General features: G+C 38.6%; 1 protein-coding gene across 1 annotated transcript; it reads right to left on the bottom strand.

The window, feature by feature from the left end:
• Positions 1 to 9,381: 9,381 nt before the first annotated feature.
• Positions 9,382 to 10,317, bottom strand: LOC308649853 (olfactory receptor 2H1-like; the record flags this gene model as incomplete). Its single annotated transcript, XM_081295702.1, has 1 exon — positions 9,382 to 10,317. The coding sequence occupies one exon, from the start codon at positions 10,315 to 10,317 to the stop codon at positions 9,382 to 9,384; it is 936 nt and encodes a 311-aa protein (XP_081151828.1).
• Between the last annotated feature and the right edge of the window lie 11,321 nt (positions 10,318 to 21,638).

Raw genomic sequence — 21,638 nt, forward strand, 5'->3', positions numbered from 1 at the left:
ATTTATGGGTTTATTTCTACATTCTCAGTTGTAGTCTGCTGACTTATATCTGTCTATCCCTGTTCAGTATCTGGGTTAGTGTTTCTTTTCTTTTTTTTTATTAGTTGCTCATGACAATACAAGATCTTGACATATCATACCACAGTCACATCAATGTTAATAGCAGCACAATTCACAATAGCTAGACTGTGGAACCAACCTAGATGCCCTTCAATAGATGAATGGATAAAAAAATGTGGCATTTATACACAATGGTTACTGTTTCTTTATGGTAAATTTTTAAAAGAGAAAAATGTGAATTATCTTACACTATTCTTTTTTTTTTCAGGATTGATTATCGTAGTTCCCTTACAATTCCATACGAAGTTTACAATTAGGTCAAATTGTATAAAGAAGTCAGCTAGTTTCCTGATAAGGATTATGCTGAATCAGAAGATCAGTTTGGGGTATGCTGTCATCTGAACAATATTGTCTTTGTATTCATGAACCATTTCTAAATTTAGGTGATCTTTAATTTTTTTTAACAATGTTTGCTGGTTTTCAGAATATAATTTTTGCAGTTTTGTTAAATTTGTTCCTAAGTATTTTATTCTACTTGATGCTATTATGGATTTTTTTCTTTACTTTCAGATTGGTCATTTTATTTATTTATTTATTTTTTTAATTTTTTATTGATTATTTAAAGCATTACATAGCTCATGATAGATCATCTTTCATACATTAGACTCAAATTGTGTTTTGAACTCCCATTTTCACCCCAAATATAGATTGCAGAATCACATCTGTTACATATTCACATTTTTACATAATGCCATATTAGTGTCTGTTGTATTCTGCTACCTTTCCTATCCCCTACTATCCCCCCTCCCCTCCCCTCCCCTCCCATCTTCCCTCTCTATCTCCCCTGCTGTTGTTCAATTCTCTCCCTTTTTTTTCCCTCCCCCTTGCCCCTCATAGCCTCTTATAATTTTATGTATCCTTGAAGGTCTCCTACCATTTCCATATGCTTTCCCTTCTCTCTCCGTTTCTCTCCCCCCATTCGTCTTTGTTTACTGTAGTCTTTTCCACATGCTCTTCCTTCCTGTTCTGTTCTTAGTTGTTCTCTTTATATCAAAGCAGACATTTGGCATTTGTTTTTTAGGGCTTGGCTAGCTTCACTTAGCATAATCTGCTCTAATGCCATCCATTTCCCTGCAAATTCTATGATTTTGTCATTTCTTAGTGCTGCATAGTATTCCATTGTGTATAGATGCCACATTTTTTTTTATCCATTCATCTATTGAAGGGCATCTAGGTTGGTTCCACAGTCTAGCTATTGTGAATTGTGCCGCTATAATCATTGATGCAGCCGTATCCCTATAGTGCGCTCTTTTAAGGTCCTCAGGGAATAGTCCGAGAAGTGCAATAGCTGGGTCAAATGGTGGTTCCATTCCCAGCTTTCCCAGGAATCTCCATACTGCTTTCCAAATTGGCCTCACCATTTTGCAGCCCCACCAGCAGTGTACAAGTGTACCTTTTTCCCCACATCCCCGCCAACACTTGTTGTTGTTTGACTTCATAATGGCTGCCACAGATTGGTCATTTTAAGTGTGTAGAAATATAATTGCTTATTGTATGTTGGTGTTGTGTCCTGCAACCTGCTAAACTCAGTTGTTGTAATATCTTAACATTTTCTATATCATGAATTTATGTCATCTGCAAATAGAGATGGCTTGGCTTCTTTTCTAATTGGGATGTTTTCTCCATTTTCTTGGCTATTTGCACTTAGAACAGATGTAATGAGTGCAGACATTTTGTTTTTTTCCTCATTTTAATGGGGAAGCATGCAGTTTTATAAGTATTCTTTTAAGGTGTGTATATACTTTTTGTGTGTGTGTGTGTGTGTGGTACTGGGGACTGAACCCAGCGGTACTCTACCACTGAGCTATATCTTAGCCGCTTTTATTTTTTGAGACAAGATCTCCCTAAATTGCTGAGGTTGGCTTGGGGAACTCGCAAACTTCCTGCCTCAGGCTTCTGAGTTGCTGGGATCATAAGTGTATACTGCTGCCCGACTCTAGTTTTTTTTTTTTTGGTACCAGGGATTGAACCCAGCAGTGCTTGATCACTGATCGACATCTCTAGCCCTCTTTATTTTTTTTTATTTTGAGACAGGGTTTTGTTGAATTGCTCAGGGCCTTGCTAAGTCTCTGAAGGTAGCTTTGAACTTGGGATCCTCTTGCTTCAGCCTCCCGAGCTACTGGGATTGTAGACATGGGCCATCACACCTGCCTCCTAATTCATTTATGAAAATTAGTTTTTCTGGCTTTATACTCATTCATTGATAGTAACTTTCTTTTAGTATTTAAAATAAAAATATAATTTCCATTTTATTTTTCTTTTCCCAGAGGACAGCTTTTCTTCAGGTGTTAAGGATTCAGCTCCTTATGTGGGTTTTAGTGGAAGTCATGGAGCAGCACCAGCTCATCTAAATTGAGGTGGGGGTCTTGGGTCTTTCCTGATTTAAGAGATTGACTCTTGACCATTTTGCTGTCACCACTCATGCAGTGATGTCACGTCACATAGCTTGGGAAGGACACAGGCATCAAAGACATTTTCTTTGGAAATGTCCCTGATGGCTATGGTCTCCACTATGTTTTCAATGACAAACTTTTATAGCTTTGTCCTTGGATACCCATAAGGTGCAGGTTAAGCAGTGAATAGGCTGCATGTGGCCTCAGCCCTTTTGGGCACTATTATGGTTCTTTATTTTTCATTTTGGAAGTGAGGACAGAGACTCTTTTAGTACTTTAAATACGTCACTCCTACTGTCTCCTTGACTTTTGTGAGAAATTAGTTGTTGTTATTGTGAGAATCCCTAGAGCAAGATGAGCCACTTTCCTTTTTTTGTCTACAAGATTCTTTGTCTTTGACAGTTTATGAAGTTTCTATATGAGGATTTCTTTGAATTTATCTGGCTAGAACTTTGTTGAGTTTTTTGGAAGTGTAGATTGTTTTTTGTCAAATTTGGGAAGTTTTCAGCCATAATTTCCTTAAATATTCTTTGTCCTTTTCCTTTTACCTTTTTCTGGAAATTTCCTTATCTGTGTTTTGGTTTACTTCAGATCTCTGAAGCTGTTTATTTTTTCATTTTTAAAAAATTTCTGTTTCTGAATCATGTCACTTGATTCATCTTCAAGTTTACTGATTTGTTCTATTCCTTGTCCAAATCTGCTGTTGAGCCCATTTAAGTATTCATTTAAATGATTGTAAATGAATGTGTGTGTATGAATGTTTATATATGCATACATACATATATATATATATATATATATATATATATATATATATATATATATATATATAATTATTTAATTTCTATTTGGTTTGTTTTAAAAAGCTTTATCTTACTGATATTCTCTAGGGAGCTATCATTCTCACATTCTTTAGTTTCTTTTAGTTCTTTGAACATATTTAAAATAGTTACTTTAATATCTTCAATGCCTAGTCTTCCTTAGATATAGTTTCTACTCATTTTCCTATATATGGGCTTTACTTGATTATCATTTCTCCTCTTTCTCCTCCTCCTCTTCCTCCTTCTTCTCCTTTTAGTGATACTGGAGATTGAACCCATGGGGGCTCTTCCACTGAGCTATGTCCCCAGCCCTTTACATTTTTTGAGACAGGATCTCACTAAGTTACTCATTCTGACCTCAAACTTTTGATCCTCCTGCCTCAGACTCCTGAGTTACTGGAATTATAGGCATGTGCCATCACACCCAACTGAATTGTGATAGACCCAACCTGATCTTTTATTAAAATTGGGAGCCATCTTGCCACAAAGCCATGAAAAGCTAATTTCGGCTTTACTATAAATTACTGCAAATTCTGAACCTGCTTGGTATGCCTGCCCGTGCCTTGAACTCACCCATGCCTGGCTCTCTGACCAGATAGCAGCCCTCTCTGAAACTTTAGTGACACCTCATAAATATTGGCCTTCCCTGGCCAGACAACGACCCTCTCTGAGGCTCTAATGGTCCTCATAAATTCTGATGTTGGGGTCAGCAAAAAAAAAAAAATGTAAACTACCATCAGTGTGATGCTTGTCAGAGTTCTGTTATCTGTAACCCCCCTTTTGTGTAACTTTCTGGGCTATAAAGCTGGGCTATAGGAAAGGTGGGGTGGCTGTCTTGTTCCCGCCGTTTTGGGAGGGAAAGGCAGCCCAGCTGGTCGAAATAATAAGCTTGCTTTAATTTGATTTTAATTGGAGTCAGTGGTCTTTTCTTGTGTCCTGGTCTAACATTGTTTCTCTGTGTGACATTTTGTTGTTGTTGTTGAAAACAACATTTAAATAACATAATGTGGCAACTCTGAAAGTCATATTTTTTCTGTTCCCTAATTTTGTTATTTATGTTGTTTGTTTAGTGAGTTTTCAGAATTATCTGTAAAGTCTATATTCTTGTTTTAGAAGGTCATTGAAGTCTCTGTTTGATTAGCTTTAGACAAAGATTTTCTTAGATTGCTGGAAGCAATTAGTCTTTCAGTGCTCTGTGCACATGTTGTGACATGTACTCAAAACTCAGGCAGTTTACATCTGTCTTGGATTTCACTTCCTGTCTGAGCAGTGCCTCAAACTTAGAGTTTAAGGCGCTTTCATGTCTGATCAGAGCATGCACACCACTCTTACCATTCCCACAGTCCTGTCATACATGTGGCCTTTTGGAGTTCCTGGGGTATGTTAGAGCTTTTCAAGGCTCCCTATGGGCATCTTATTCCCTGATATTTGGTTTAATCTTCTTGGTTGGCATACTGTTTGTATCAACTTTTATCTACCACCACAGGCCTCCATTATGGTCAACAATTGCCTAGGATTCTTTTCAGTAATTATCTACAGGAAAAAGGCTGTTTTTTCCAGGCTAACTCAGAGACAGGTCAAGTAAAAACAGCTTTGTGAGTTCCAGGGAACAACCAGGCAAGTTAAAACAATGAGTTTTCTAGAAACAGGGTGTGGAAGGATCTCTAATTCTTTTGTGCCTTCTCCAGGGACTTCCCGTTTGCTACTTTTTGCTAAGATGGTGGTGGGCTGTTGGTTTTCACTTACTGTGGAGTTGGGAAGGGAGAAATGGGATAAGGCATCACTGTTGTTAATGATATTAACCATAATTCTTAAAATCTCCCCAGGTTTTGGCAAGTCTGGTTAATTTTGGGGGGTTCTGGAAAATATTAATTCTTATAGTTTTGGGGGGTTCATTTTGCTTTTATGGAGGAGATAATTTTTGGAGGTCTTCTGTCATTTTTGCTGATGACACTGTATATTTTTTATTTTATTAGATGCTGTTGGAATTTCAATATAAATACTTAATTTTTCATAGTTTACTTAGAATTAATAGTCCAAAACTTCATGTGGAGTATGAAAATCTCATTACCAAATAGATGCCTTTATTGTCATTACTTTATTCCATAATTATCATATGTATCACCTATATTTACATTGACACCCCATCAAGTTTGTACTTTTTGGTTCTAAAAATGATGTTTATTTTAAAGAACCCCCCAAAGATTAGTAAATTACTTTATTTACCCAAATACAATTAATTTCAAGTGTTTTCCCTTTATTTGTGATATTGAAAGTTTTTTTCTCTCTGGTTTCAATTCCTCTTTTTCTTAAGAATTTTCTTTAACTTTTCTCTTAGAGTAGGTCTGCTGGTGATAAATCCTCTTTATCTTCTTTCACTGAGAATATCTTTATTCCACCTTCATTTCTCAATAATATTTCAACTGTATATAAAATTGCCAAGATAAATGTTGATTCTGAGGAATGTGAGTAATGGATTTTGCTGCAAACCTGGGAAAAGATCAGTAAGTGTGTCTGGAGGAGCAGGTCCTTCTGCTGGGTTCCAAGATCCTAATTCCACAACAATGTCATGATAAGGAGGAGACCATCCACCTGAAGGTGGATCCCCATGTGAGGGTGTAAACTCATGATTAGTAGTTACCCATGTTTCTGGTGGAGTCAGGTGATAGGGGACAGAGACACCTCCTCTAGCTATGGCATAATGGACAGAAATTATGATAGATTAAAAAATAATAAAAAGTCAGTTAGCTTTTCTTGATATACGACTACATTGATGGTGACTCCCCAGGGGTATAGTGGCAGTGGAGGAAAAGGTGGTTCACTTTCTTCTGGCTTATGGTCTATAACCTGCAAACCCAGATACTTTGATCACAGAGACTCTTTACCCAGGAGACAGAATTTCCCCATGCTCTATATTGTGTGGTCATCTGATAGTAACAAAGTCCCCATTGCAACATCTTGTTAGAACATTAAGATTATATGATGATTCCCTTGTTGTTCTGTGCTCCTTGGTGTAAAAGGGAGGAAATACTGTAATTAAGATACAGTAATATTCTGAATGTGGTGGCACATGCCTATAATCCCAGTGGCTCAGAAGGCTAAGGCAGGAGGATCCCAAGTTGAAAGCCAGCCTCACCTTAGTGAGGCCCTAAGTAATTACTGAGACCTGTTGCAAAATGCAAAGTAAAACAGGCTGGGGATGTGGCCCAGTGGTTAAATGCCCCTAGGTTTAATCCTGGTACCAAAAACCAAAACACCCAACCAATAATATGTTGCTAAACAATGGGAATATATTCAGAGAAATGAATCATTAGGTGATTTCATCATTGTGTGAATATCATAGAGTTACTTACACAAAGTAAGATGACTACCACATCACTCAGAGATATAATCTATAGAATCACTATCATATATGTGGTCCATTGTTGATCTGAACATTATTATGCAGCACGTGGAGTCTTTGAGTGGTGATTAGTTCCTGAAGGAAAACCCCTCATAATTGGTATCAGTGACCTTATCATAAAGCCCCCTGGCTAGCCCCTTTCACTGTGTAAAAACACAGCAAGAAGTCACCATCTATAAGTTAGAAAATGGGCCTTCACTATGCATGAATCTTAGTCTTGAACATCACAGCCTCTAGAACTTTGAGAAATTAATTTCTGTTGTTTATATGCTATCAAGTTTGTAATATTTTGTTATAGCAGAGCAAATAAGACTGAGACAACATGGTAGGAACCAGAAATAAGGATAGAGTGTTGTTGATGATTATTAGACACTCCCATACAATGAAGGCTAACACCTGATCAATTTGACCAATAAAGATATAAGGAACCACTTTAAAATTAGACAGTTTGTTATTTACATACAAATGAAAAGGAGGAAAATCCAAAGGTACCAGCTCCCTAGGTCCTTGTTCCACACACCAAAAAGGGCATTGAAACCAAAGTGGCCAGGTGGCTGCAACACTTTTGTGGGATACCCCATTGATGAGGAAACAAGTCTAGACTACAGCTAAACCCCATGAAATTTTGCACCTGATCTTAATAATATAGAGCAGGATACCTCATGCTTCATCATAACTTGGGAGGCAATAACGTGACATGCCTCTGAGGGTATAAGGAAGAGAATGAGAGATGGTCTTGAGGCAAGTCCTAACAATCCTTCCATAATCTGTGAGGGTCAGTAGGCATCCTTTCAAGTGTCAGAGTAACTGTGGCTCAGGCCTTTGCTTGCATGGCCCATGTAGATAGGTGCAAAGCTCTGAAATGCAATGGTGGACTAGTTCTCCTACACTGACATGATAAGTGAAGAGAGATGATACAGCCAGAAATGGGCACCACAGGGTTAGGAAATCTGTCGAAGTGAGGGCAGTAAAGACAGGATGGAGAAGAGAGGAAATATTGACAGAAATGTTAATGCTTGAATTTAACATGTTTTATGGAGATATCTTTTTTTTTCTGTTTTCATTTTTTTTGGTAACGGGAATTGCACCCAGGGGTGCTTAATCACTGAGAAACATCACCAGACCTTTTTATGTTTTATTTTGAAATGGGGTTTTGTGAAGTTACTGAGGCTGACATCAATCTTGCTATCCTCCACTGCAGACTCCTGAGTTGCTGGGATTACAGTTGTGTGCCATAACAGTGATATCTTTTCTTTCTTTCTTTCTTTTTAAATTTATATATGACAGCAGAATGCATTATAATTCTTATTACACATGTAGAGCACAATTTTTCATATCTCTGGTTGTATACAAAGTATATTCACATCAATTTGTATTTTCATACCTGTACTTTGGATAATAATAATCATCACATTCCACCATCATTTATAACCCCATGGCCCCTCCCTTCCCTTCCAACCCCTCTGTCCTATCTAGGGTTCATTTATTCCTCCCATGCTCCCTTTTCCTTTCCCACTATGAATCAGCCTCCTTATATCAGAGGAAACATTAGGCATTGGTTTTTTGGGATTGGCTAACTTCACTTAGCATTACCTTCTCTAACTCCATTCATTTACCTGCAAATGCCATGATTTTATTCTCTTTTATTGCTGAGTAATATTCCATTGTGTATATATGCAACAAAATGAAATCAAACCCCTCACCATGCACAAAACTCAACTCAAAATGGTCAAGGATTAGGAATAAAACCAGAGACCCTGTGTCTAATAGAAGAAAATGTAGGCCCTAATCTCCATCATGTGGGATTAGGCCCCAACTTCCTTAATAAGACTCCTGTGGTACAAGAATTAAAATCAAGAACCAATAAATGGGATGAACTCAAACTAAAAAGTTTCTTCTCAGCAAAAGAAACAATCTGTGAGGTGAATAGAGAGCCTACATGTTGGGAGCAAATCTTTATCCCTCACACATCAGGTAGAGCACTAATCTCTATGGTACATAAAGAACTCAAAAAGCTAAGCACCAAAAAACCAAATAACCCAATCAATAAATGGGCCAAGGACCTGAACAGACACTTCTCAGAAGATGATATAAAATCAATTAACAAATATATAAAAACGTGTTCATCATCACTAGCAATTAGAGAAATGCAAATCAAAACCACTCTAAGATTTCATCTCACTCCAGTCAGAATGGCAGCTCTTATGAAGACACACAACAGTAAGTGTTGGCGAGGATGTGAGGAAAAAGGTACACTCATACACAGCTGGTGGGACTGCAAATTGGTGAAGCCAATATGGATCGCAGTATGGAGATTTCTTGGAAAACTGGGAATGGAACCACCATTTGACCCAGCTACCCCTCTCTTCAGACTATACCCAAAAGACTTAAAAACAGCATACTATAGGGACACAGCCACATCAATGTTTATAACAGCACATTCCACAATAGCTAAACTGTGAAACCAACCTAGATGTCCTTCAATAGATGAATGGATATCTTAACGGGATGTCTCTCTCTCTTAGATACCACATAATCATGCTGACACACTATAGAGGCTCAGTTGTGTGGCATGGGGAGCTCAACATTTTTACAAACCATGAATAAACTCTTCTTGATTAGGAATATATCAAACAGTTTTTCCTCAGTTCTCCCTGGGTTCCCCATCTTTCCCCAGTAACCTCCTGAATGCCCTCTTTACCTCCTTGTTCCTCAGAGTGTATATGAGTGGGTTAAGTGAAGGAGTGCCCACTGCATAGAAGAGGCCAAAGAACTTGCCCCTCTTTTGGGCATAGGGATTTTTGGGCTGGAGGTAGACAGCAATGACTGAGCTGTAGAAGATAGTGACAACCATGAGATGGGAGGAGCAGGTCCCTAAAGCTCTTTTCCATGCTTGGGCAGAGTTAATCCTCAGTACTGCCCGGGCAATGGCACCATAGGAGACAAGAACAAGGCTGAGAGGAACAACCAGGATGAAGAAACTGGACACAACTAACTGGATTTCATTGTAGGTGGTGTCTCCACAGGATAGTCTAATCAGAGAAGGAACTTCACACAAAAAGTCATCTATCTGCCGGTGGGGACAGAAGGGCAGGAGGAGAGTGGGTGGTGTCTGGACTATGGATTGGGCCAGACCCAAAACCCAGGCCACAGCTGCCAGCTGCCAGCACAGGCGAGGGTGGATGATGGTGGCATAGTGGAGGGGCTGGCAGACAGCCACATAGCGGTCAAAGGCCATCACTGTCAGGAGGATGCATTCAGTGGTCCCCAGGGACATGAAGATGAACAGCTGGATGAAGCAGCCCAGGAAGCTGATGGTCTTGGGGCCCCAGAGGTTGACCAGCATCTGGGGGACACAACTTGTGGTGAAGCAGAGGTCCAAGAAGGAGAGGTTGGAGAGGAAGAAGTACATTGGAGAGTGGAGCCTGGGGTCCAGCACCGACAGCAGGATGATGAGTGTGTTGCCCACCAGGGTGAGGAGGTAGGAAGTTAAGACAATCACAAAGAGAATCCTTTCCAGCCCTGGGTATTCAGAGAAGCCCAGAAGGAGGAATCCCACTGGGGAGCTTTGGTTGACCATGACTTGTTGTTACTCAGAACTGAAGCACTGAGCCTGTCAGCCCAAAGTGACGTTAATGTCAAGTGCTTTTCATTCCTGCCATGTGGAACTTCCTCTCCCTCCACTGCTCTTCCAGGCACACCACCACCCAGTGTTGCTTTCCCTTTTCTTGCTCCCTATGGCCAAATGTTATTTAGTGGCAGGCAAAACCAGGAATGTTCTGGATAATGGATGGAACCTCACACTGGTGCCTCTGGCTTTCTGGTTGAGGACAAAGAAAGTTGAAATGAAACATGGTTTAATTAACTACCCATGAACAATAACACATTAAATATCCATTTTGTCCTGAATACTACCATAGTTCTCTGAGTATTCCATTATGTTTATCTAAGAAAAATTAGCAAAGAAATCTTTTGTTAGAATTTCTCTATGAAACATATCTATTGAGATTATTTTCTATTTGGGGTTATAAATTTTTTAGAACCATTCACATTTTATCTATTTTATTCTTGTTTGTGGGAGAACTAATCAGAGACAGAGTACACACACACACACACACACACACACACTGACACACACACAAACACATATAAACACATTTATATATATATATATATATTTTCCATTTCATATAAGATTATATCAGTAGCAAAATAAACTAATTTACTATTGAAATATTTACATAGAAATTGGAATTTTAATGCTGCCTTAATTTCACTGTTTGGAATTGAAAACATGTTTATATAAAAACTCAAAGTTACAGAAAATTTCTAAGAATACTCTAAAAACCTTCTGAATATCCTTTACCTATATTAATAACTTATTAATATTTGTCAATTTTTATCATTCCATTTTTTATTTGTATATGTATTTATATTTATTATGAGCTATGGAGTGGGTAGCATATAATGCCTGTTTACTAATTCACATTTCTAAGAAAACAAATATTCTTCTTTGCAAAATGAACAGTTACTAAATTTAGAAAATCCAACAATGATAAAAACTAATATTTAGTCTGTAGATTATTTCCATAATTTTACCAATAATGATCTTTATAGAAAAATTTTTCATGGAGAATTCAGTCCATATCCTGTATGCCTAACCATAGCTTCTGTAGTAGCCTTTCCTTAGTCTCAGAGACATTGGGCCTTAAAGGGCAGTTTGATGCATTCAGCAACCACCATGAGAAACTGAGAGGCTGTAGGAGTGTGGCCTCATGTACTTAGTAAACACTGGGGAATCATGAAAACTGTTGACTTCTAGAACTGAAGGCAAATATCTTCATAGTGAAGGAGGTATCTGGGTGTATGTGTCCAGGAAAGCTTTGGGGAGAAGAGGACATGAATTTTTGCCATGTGGGACATAGATGGTAAGCTCAAAGACAGGGGTGAGATGGCAGCCTCCCTGGCAATTACGAGGCAGGAGCTGAGGGTCTTCTGAGCACAGACAATCTTAGGAAGACCATTGAGGGAAGAGAGGTCTGGTGAAAGTGCCTGGGAGTCTGTGGCATGGCATGCTCACCTCCCCATCCTGGGGTATCCATTCTGTGTTAAAAGACACCTTTCATTTCTTTTTTTTGTGCAGATCTTCTCTTTCTGGTCTTCTATTTTCCTTCCTTCATCATTGCCCTTCTCCTCTCAGATAAGATTTGTATCCCTTTTTAAAAAGTAATTATCCTATGGGCACAGTGGCACACCCTTGTAATCCCAGCAGCTCTGGAGGTTGAGGCAGGAGGATCCTGAGTTCAAAGCCAGCCTCAGCAACTTAGAGAGGCCCTAAGTAATTAGTGAGAGCCTATCTCAAGACAAAATATTAAAAGGGTTGGGGATGTGGCTCAGTGGTTAAGCCCTCTTAGGTTCAATCCTCAGTACCAAAACAACAATAAAAAATAACTTTATAAACAAAAGTGCATCTAACACATACCTATGGATTGTATGAAATAATAAAATGAACACATGGTGTCTCAGTATTCCCCCCACCCCTGAACCAATTTAAGAACACAACAAATGTTACCAGAACCTCAGGAGTTTTCTAGGCACTGATAACATCCCTTTTTTTCCCTCTGGAGATGGAAACACTGCTCCCATTACTTTTAGTCATTAGTTTTGTTTAATTATTCCTTTTAAACTTCACAGGGCCTTATCTTTTCTATCTCAGCAACTGCCTACCCATTTTACTAATCCTTGAACTTAATCATTTTTCACATTCTTGCTCTCTTGACAACTTGTCTCACTTTATACTTTTTCAGAATCTCTTCAATTTGTATCTTCCTTTGACTTAGTTATTTCTTATTTCTACATGATCCTTCTTTCTGGCACTAATATAAAGCAAGCACTACTTTTCTTGTTAATTTCACACACATGTTCATTCATTCGTTCCCTTATTGGTTACCAGAGAGTCAGCCATGAACTATCTGCTACAAGGTAATGAGGTTTAAATTCTGTTCTATAATCCCATAATGATGACCTCCTATTATTTTAACAGTTACTATTTGTTAAGTGCTTCCTGAATACCAGACACTGTGCTGAATGATTTTCTAGAATTTTTGGTTCTCATAACCCTGAAAGCTAACTAACATTATCATCCCTCCTTCACACAAGAAACAGTCTCAGAGGGGTGAAGTAAATTGCTGAAAGTTACCCAGCCATTAAGGATCCTAGATTCTGTTTGATACCAACACTATTGAGTACATGTGCAAACTGATGGGCTGTAGGAGAATAAACTTGAAACTTACTTGTGATTAAAGACAATCTCCTTATCACCTTCCTGTGAGAACTTCCTGGTACAAGGAGATAGTTTCTGGACTGGTTGGCTTCTCCACTTGATTCTCACAATGAGAAATAAAAGCAAACTTTGCAGGAATATCACACCCTTGAAACTGAGTAGAGCTTAGATTTGGGGGAAGAGTCATGATTGCTAGTGTTTATTTCCCTGGGCACTTTATGTTCACTGCTTCTTACTATTATTATCCTCCATTTCATATAAAGGAGTGAAGGCACACAGAGAAATAGCTTGTTCTGGAAAGTGTAGCTAGGCAGCACCAGAGCTGGGCTGAGTCCCTGTGGGGTTGAAGAGGCTGCACACTAACTATGTGCCCCCCGCCCCTCAGCCCAAGTGCCAGCCAGAGGCAGCTCTTTACTGTGGAGCTCTTTGATGACAAGCCCTTTCCTTCAATCCAGTAGCTAACTTCCCTTCTACTGGGACTGGAGGTGGAAAGGGAGGCATGGTGAGCTTGTGAAGGGAGGGATCCCAGGACTCCCATGCCCTGGGGAGAAACAGCTCAGCAATTCTGCCAAAATGAGGGGCCCCACTGCCCACAGCCAATTAATTAGTTCATGGCACTAATGATGACTAAGAAGGGAGGAGAAGATTCAGAGGAAATGTGCCAGTGAGATGCTCCCTGTGGGTTATTAAAAGGCCACTCCCTCTGTTGCTCTGCCACTGGGGAGTACAAGGGCACCATTGTCTCCTTACCTACCTTCTGAGTGTCCCTCTCTGTTTCCAGTTTTTCCTCTCATGCCTCTAATGTACATTCAATACCTCCTGAGTTGGTTTATTTCCTTTCTCTTCTTACATAACACAGATATAGTTTATATAATAAAATTTGCGTATTTTAATGTTCAGTTTACTGAGATTTGACAATTGTGTATATACAGACAACCACCACCCTAGTGAAGATGTAGACTATTTGCATTACTTCAGAAAATTCTTTATACCAATTTACAATAATTCTGTCCATCTGTGCTCTTGGCAACCAGAGCTTTGATTTGTGTCACTTTAGGTTGTTTTTATCCTCCTAGAACGTCACAGAAAGATCCATTCAATATATATATGCTCCTCTGTGTTTGATTTCTTACACTCTGCACAACATTGCCAACATTCATCCATGCTGCTTTGTGAATCATTAGTCCATACCATTTGTTTTTATTCCTGAGAGATATTCTGTTGGTTAATTATATCGCATTTTTTTTTCATTCATTCTCCTGTTGTTGTATACTTGAGTCTGTAGTTTTAAATTCCCCAATTTTCTGATATTCCTCCTTCTCATCCCTTTGAATGTGAGCTGTACCTAGTGACTCACTTTAACAAACAGAATGTGGCAGAAATGATGGAGCGTGACATCCAAGACTAGGTCATAAGTACCATTGTGACTTGCATAGAAACTGTGAGGTCATCTCCCCAGAAACCCGGTGACATTGTGAGACAACAAAATTATATTGTTTGAAGCCACTAAATTTTGGAGAGAATTTGTTATGTAGCAGAAGATGGTTGGGTGGTTTCCAATATATGCTGTTATGAATAAATCTGCTATGAATTTTCATATACAAGTAATTTGTGAATATATATTCTCATTTCTTTTTGGAAAAAGACTGGAATATCTGGGTCATGTGTTAGCCATTCTACTGAGTGTGATGTTTCATTATTTAAAATATTTTAATTAAAAAGATTTTATTGTGTGAATTTAAGTTGTATACCCTGATATGTATATATGTATATATGAATATAGTCATATAAGCATATACATGATTATATTCAAATATATATGATTGGTATATTATTATATTCATATATATGTAGTCACATATACATATATGATTATATTCAAAACACATCAACTCACATGATTACTTTTTTTTGCATTTAATAAGATTGCTAACATCTACTCTTAGCTAATTCTAAAATATAATACAATATTATCAACTACAGTTATCATACTGCATGTTAAACCTTTAGACTCACTATTCTTATTATAGTTTTAATTTATAGTTCCCTGATGATTCAAATGTTGAGCATCTCTTCATTAGGCATACTTATCCTCTTTTGTGGAGATTCTGTTGAAGTCTGTTGGTCAGGTCAGGCTCTGTTGAACCCCAACACAAAGAAAATCATTAACTGGCTTGGACCTAATCGTGGGATTTATCTTCCATCATTTGCAGCTTGATCTCTACTTCATTTTAGAAACTTTGTTTTTAATCTTTGAGTCCAGCAGTTTCCCTTGTGCTTGTATAACTTCATAGTAGGTTAATGACTGGTAAAGTTTTTTTCTCAAATGCTTTGAGTTCAGAAGGCTTCCATCCACTGCAGAAGGATTCGTGTTTGTGCTGACAGCAGATTCAGACAGGGAGAGCCTTATGTCTGCCTTAGCTTTTTACTTTGTGCTGAGTCCTCTCAAGTCTCTTCTGCACTGGCCTGTATTTTCCCAGCCAAGCAGCAATTGTGGAGATTTTATCAAATTCTTCTGCTATCTCATTCCCAGTATCTCCCCATTACTCTCCACCTTCTTGGAACTAACACTGGACCTGTAATGTCAGGCTTGCAGAAATTTCAACACTGCTGCTCACTTTACAACTTTTACTGACCTTAACCCTGAAGATGAGTTTCCATCTTTGCTCCAAATAAATCAGCCTTCTTTAACAGTGAAGTTGTAGGTTTTTATGGCTAGCCCTGACCCGAAAAAATACCCCCAACTGAATCAGAATATTTGGAAGCTGTCCTGGTCAGAGAGTCACTGATTTCCATAATTCTTGATATTCTAGTAGAGTTTCCTGAATAAATGCTTCTCAGTTTAGTGTTTGCTTTGATTAATTTCTAGAGCCCCCAAATGGTTATTTTTGACAATCTTAACAATCTTGACAGTCTTGCCTGATTGTCTACTTTTTTGGAGGGAGGAAGAATTTTCTGTCTTCTCAATTCTAATATATCTGAAAGTTCCCTCCATCTCTTTACTTTTGACCTATTAATGTATTTGTACTTAAAGTGTGTCTCTATATTTAAAATACAAGGTATTATTCATTTGGCTATAGTGCATTCTTCTTCTTCTTATTATTATTTTTTGTGGTGCTGGGGATTGAACCCAGGGCCTTGTGCATGAGAAGCAAGCATTCTACCAATTGAGCTATATCCCCAGCTCTATAATATGCATTTTTAAAAAATATTTTTTAGCTGTCAATGGACCTTTATTTTATTTATTTATATGAGATGCTGAGAATCGAACCCAGTGCCTCACATATGCTAGGCAAGTGCTCTATTGTGGGAGGCCAACCTTACACGTGACTGAGTTTCACTCCCTGGCTGGGTGCTGAGGCTCTCAGTCACAGAAATGTGGCACCCTTCTTGGATGTGAGGGTTGGTGTCTCGTGCATGGGTGTGTCTTGCTACAGCCCCATGGGTGAAGCTATGCTCACCTGTTCCTTTGTAATATAGCCCCTTGCCTGTTTGGGATAGAATCTTCCATGGAAGTGCCTTGTGTGTGTCCCCTTCTCTTACCGTGCCCTTGGGTGTGGCCTACCCAGGTGTTAGTCAACCTGCTGACAGTGGACATCATGAAGATACTCAGCCCCCTGAAACCTGACCCCTTGCCTCATTTGAATAGTTTCTCCTTAATAAAAGGGGTCAGAGTGTGCTCTCACTCTCGCTCTCGCTCTCTCTCTCTCTGCGGACCCTTAAGATCAGAGGAGCCGTCACAGCGACCCCAAAGAAAAAGGTATTTGTGTTTCTTGTGTGGTTATTTTGTGAAGCCCAGTTAGCCCAGTTTAACTAGAGTGACCCCCTGAGCCTTTTAGTCGCGAGAACAGAAACCTGGCACTCTACCACTGAGCCACAACCTCAGCCCCAATATGCATTCTTAATCTATCATGACAGAATATCCTTAATATTGAATGTAAAAATCTTAGTTCCATTTGTAGTTCTTCTCATCCTTTATGCAACTGTTGCCACATTTTACTTTAAATACACTATAAATATTGCAAAATATTGTCATTATTTTTAGACTTTTAATATACTTAAGGAAGAAGATCACTCATATATTTACTATTTTGAGTAATTTTCATTCCTTGCTGTTGATTTGAGAGTCCATCTATTTTGATTTATCTAGACCCTGAATGAATTTCTTTATCATTTTGTTTTATTTTATTTTTAGTCAGTATCTTCTGGCAACAAATTTTCTCATCTGTTTTTTATTTAATTCCAGTTTCTTTATTTTGTTATCATTTAAGAAAGAATTTCCCCCCCACTGGATAATTCTAGTTTGGCAGTTCCCAACCCCTCTTCAATATTTTAAAGATATTTATCTTCTTTTATTCCCTCCCTCCTTCCTCCCACCCTCCCTCTCTCTTGTTCTCTCTTTCTTCTCCATATTGGGCATTGAACCCAGAAGCATTTTACCTCTGAGCTACATCATCAGTCCTTTCTACATTTTTTTTTTTTTAAATTCTGAGACAGGGTCTTACTAAGTTGCCCAAGTTGGCCTTGCAATTCTCCTGCCTCAGCCTTCAGGGTGGCTGAGATTACAGTTATGTACCACCAGGAGCATCTGATTTCCTTTGTTTTTGATTATTTAGTGGTCATTTTTGTATTTTTTATTATATGTCTCCCGCCTCCACCTGTTTTAATAAGAATTTAAAAAAATCTTTAGCTTTCATAGTTTACCTATAATGTATATAGATGTATTTGCATTCAACAACAATGACATTTGCTAAGTTGTCTGTATTACTGTTTTGTTTGTTTTTGGAGGAGGAGTGCTAAAACCTAAGGGTGCTCTACCACTGACCTTCAGGCTCAGCCCTTACATGTATTTGTTTTTGTTTTTGTTCTTGAAGTAGAGTCTCACTGTGCCTGGATTGTTTTTATTGTTTTTAATCCAGTTTGGGAAAATTTTGGTCAATCTTTCTTCAATCCTTTTTGTTCACCCCTTTATCTCTCTCCTCTTCTTTTGGTACTCTAATGACAGGGTTGGACAACTTGATTCAATTATATTATCCATCATTGAATCTGGGTTTTTTTTTTTTTTTGAAATCTTTATTTCTTTAGTTTGTAGATGATCTTTATTAACCTATATTCAAGGGCATTTCACTTTTATTCTGTGTGTGCAATCTCCTTTTTAACCTTACTCAATACATTTTTCTATCAAATAGTTTTTAATTTCTAGGATTTCTGTTCACCTTTTAAAAAGCAGTTTCTATACTCCTCTCCTGAAATTTAGGATCTACTTTACTGGTTTTCTAAATCTTTCCCTGTGGATTCCTTAAAATATTATCATCATTTTAAAGTCTTCATCTAATAAACCCTAACATTTGAGTTGTATTTGGTTTTGATTTTATTATTTTAACTATTTGTTTAATATTTCTGTTTCTTCACATGATTGGTTATTTTAAATTTTATACTTGATAGTGTAGATGATAAGTTACAGAGACTCCATATTCCATTGTCTTTCTCTAAAGAGTATTGAAGCTGAGTGCTTTGATCTTAACAACTGGGAGGCTCAGACAGGAAGATCATGAGTTCAAGGCCAGCCTGTGGCAACCTAGGAAGACTCTGTCTTAAAATAAAAAATAAAAAGGCTGGGTGTGGGGAGCCATCCTGACACGTGACTGGGCGACTCCCGGTTAGGGTCTGAGGCGCTCTGGCTGTGTCGGCGCTTTCCCGGCCCTCTCCTGATGAGAGAACCCCTCCGTGTGCGGGTGTGACTGACCACTGACCCCGGGGGCCCAATCACTGACCCTGACCTTGGAGTGCGGTCCCCCCTCAACCTTCATTGGATGGAATTCTCCCCTGAATCTCTTGTACCCCAATAAAAGGCGTGCCCTCGCTCTCTCTCTCTCTCCTGCTAGCCCTGAGTAATCCTTGCTGCCCTGCTGGGCGGTTAGAGGTGGGAACCAGAGAGGGGAGCCGTCTTGGACCTGGTAATAGAAATAAGGTAACTGAGTCTGTGTGTTTTATTTCGATCTCTTCTAGCTAACTTTTATGCCAAGAACCTCATTAATGAAACCATTGCCCTGGCCGCATGGTGGAGCTGGGGATGTGGCTCAGTGGTAGAGTTCCCTGAGATGAATCCCTAGTACCATAAATAAATAAATAAATAAATAGTATTGAATCCTATTTAACAAGTAAACATATTACTGGCTGATCATTCTGATCACTTTAAACTTCTGAAGACTGGTTTTTGGTTTTGCCAGAATGGGTCATTTCAGTTTTTCCCTAGTCTTAGGGTGAACTTCTTAAGCATGGGTTGATATATCATCTACATTATCAAGTATAAAATTAAAAATTACTTCTCAGGGCTGTTCCTTTCAGGGTTTCAGTGGGAAACCCAAGGTGTTTTCCATGCTTCCCTAACTGTCTGTCTGCCTGTGACTAGAGGGTGCTGAAAGTCGGCTTGGTTCTTCCAGCCCTCCAGATATTTGGTTCCTAAGTTCTTCAAAAGCTTACCCTGTAGGTTGGGGGTCAATCAAGGAATTGAGGGGAGTTCTTAAAGTGTTTGGGTTTATTCTTTGGGGATCACTAATTTCTGGAATTTCTACCCTCTGATTTTTAGAGACTTAGGTAGTCTCTAGCTACCAATGGAGGCTTGAAAGTCAGCATCTTTATGCTTGAGCTCTGTCCTCCTGCCATGAATATACTGGGTGGGGAGTGTCCTCAGAGAAAAGTCATATAAACATGGATCTTACCTTTAGGGTGGTTCCTTTTTTTAAGGGTCAAATCTGTTTCCTTTGGTCATTCCCCACTGACTTCAGATAAATGTAGTATTTGTCTCTATTGTCTATATATCTATCACCTACTTATCTAAAGATATATATAGAGATATTAATATTTATATTTAAATAATTCTAGATACAGTTTTCCTATTTATCTATATTCTATCAAGTTTTTTAAAAAATATCTTTTTAGTTGTAGTTGGACACAATTATTTATTTATTTTTATGTGGTGCTAATGATTGAACCCAGTGCCTCATGCATTCTGGGCAAGCGCTCTACCACTGAGCTACAAACCCAACCCTATATTCTATCAAGTTTTTACAGAATTTTAAGTGTTATTGGCAGAATTAGTCCTAGTCAGGCTGCTTTGTTTATTATAAATTTTCAGTATCTATTTTTTTTTCTTTTGTGTTGGAACAGAAAATTGCAGATCCTAAGGTTAGAAGAGCCCCTGTTACTTTTTGTCTCATCTTCATTTGATGTACTGAAGCCTCTTACAACTCACCACATTTCGAATAATCTCAGGATATTTTTCTCTCATTCCATTTTTTTCTATATAGCTTATAATTTCTGTCTCATTTCTACTTCCATTTTCTGGTCTTAATTTTGTTGTAAGAATAATAACCTAACTACATAGAAGTTTCATTTAACCATCTCAACAATCATATGATGTAGATATTTTTTCCCACTTTTTGTCATGACTGTGAGACACACGTCTACCTGTCCAAGTCCAAACGATGGACTGAGAAATAAATTTCAACAAAAAGTGAGCCTTTACTTTAATGATGATCTTGCAAGATTGGGTGCCTGGTGGTCAGGGACACACAGATTTGGAACAACTAGCCTTTTTATCCCCAACATTCCTCCCTCAGTTCCTCATTGGTTGAGGACTATGGAGTGTACAGTCTTCCCAAACATTGCCTAGATTTTACTGTCTTCTATTGGTTTATTTAAAGAAATATACCTTTAGTTGTCCTCACTTCCCTCAGTTCTTTTGTGGTGGGAAAGTCCCCTTGGTTTGAGTGCCTTTTGTCAGTTTATCTCTGTTGGTCAGGTCAGGCTCAGGTATGTTTGAGGTCCCCTTCCTTTCACCTCATTTGTCAAAGGATTGTGAATCTTTACCCTTCAGTATTATTGTTTGTAACTTTTCATTCTGCTCTCCAATCTGCCAGTTGCCTTTCTTTCTTATATCCCAATTTAGTGAGATACAGAAGGGCTTAGCCAGTCAGGACAAGATGGCCAGTGAGGAGGCTGGGGGTAGGTGAGAACAATGAAGCATGGAAAGGGTCTTCTGATGAGGTCAACTTCCTGCTTGTCAAAAGCACTCATGGTCAGACAGACCTGCAGACAGAGGGTGCACCAATCAATAATAGTGAGGAGGGCATGGACAGGGAAGGAAATAAGGAAAGGAGGGAATTCCAGAGATTAAAAAAAAAAAAGACCCAAAACTCCCCCACTAGATTTCCAGCTCTGAGGCACCTTTGGAAAAGACTATCTCTGTGTCTCTGTTGCTTTTGCAAGAAACCTGCTGCTTGCTTGCTATCTCTATTTTTTTTTTCCTGAACAGAGACAACAAACCCAGCACCCTAGATGTTAACATTTTCATTCTACATTTAAAGCTAACTACTCTATTCTGAAATAGAGGAGCTTTTATTTCTCACAAACTTGCTCATTTTTTCTGCCCTCCTCCTAGACAAATCCAGTTAGACACCCCACACCATCCTGCGCCCACAATTCCATGGCATTAGCCATTCCAGTTATTTTGATGGCTTAGACAATTTTAACATATTACTATCAGACCAGGCTCAGGAATCGTCCCAGAATTACCTTTTTATGGGGGCAGGTGGATTAGGTTTGGCCTTTAGCTC

The sequence above is a fragment of the Spermophilus citellus genome, assembly GCF_964194105.1.
Source record: "Spermophilus citellus genome assembly, chromosome: 5".
Lineage (NCBI taxonomy): Eukaryota > Metazoa > Chordata > Mammalia > Rodentia > Sciuridae > Spermophilus > Spermophilus citellus.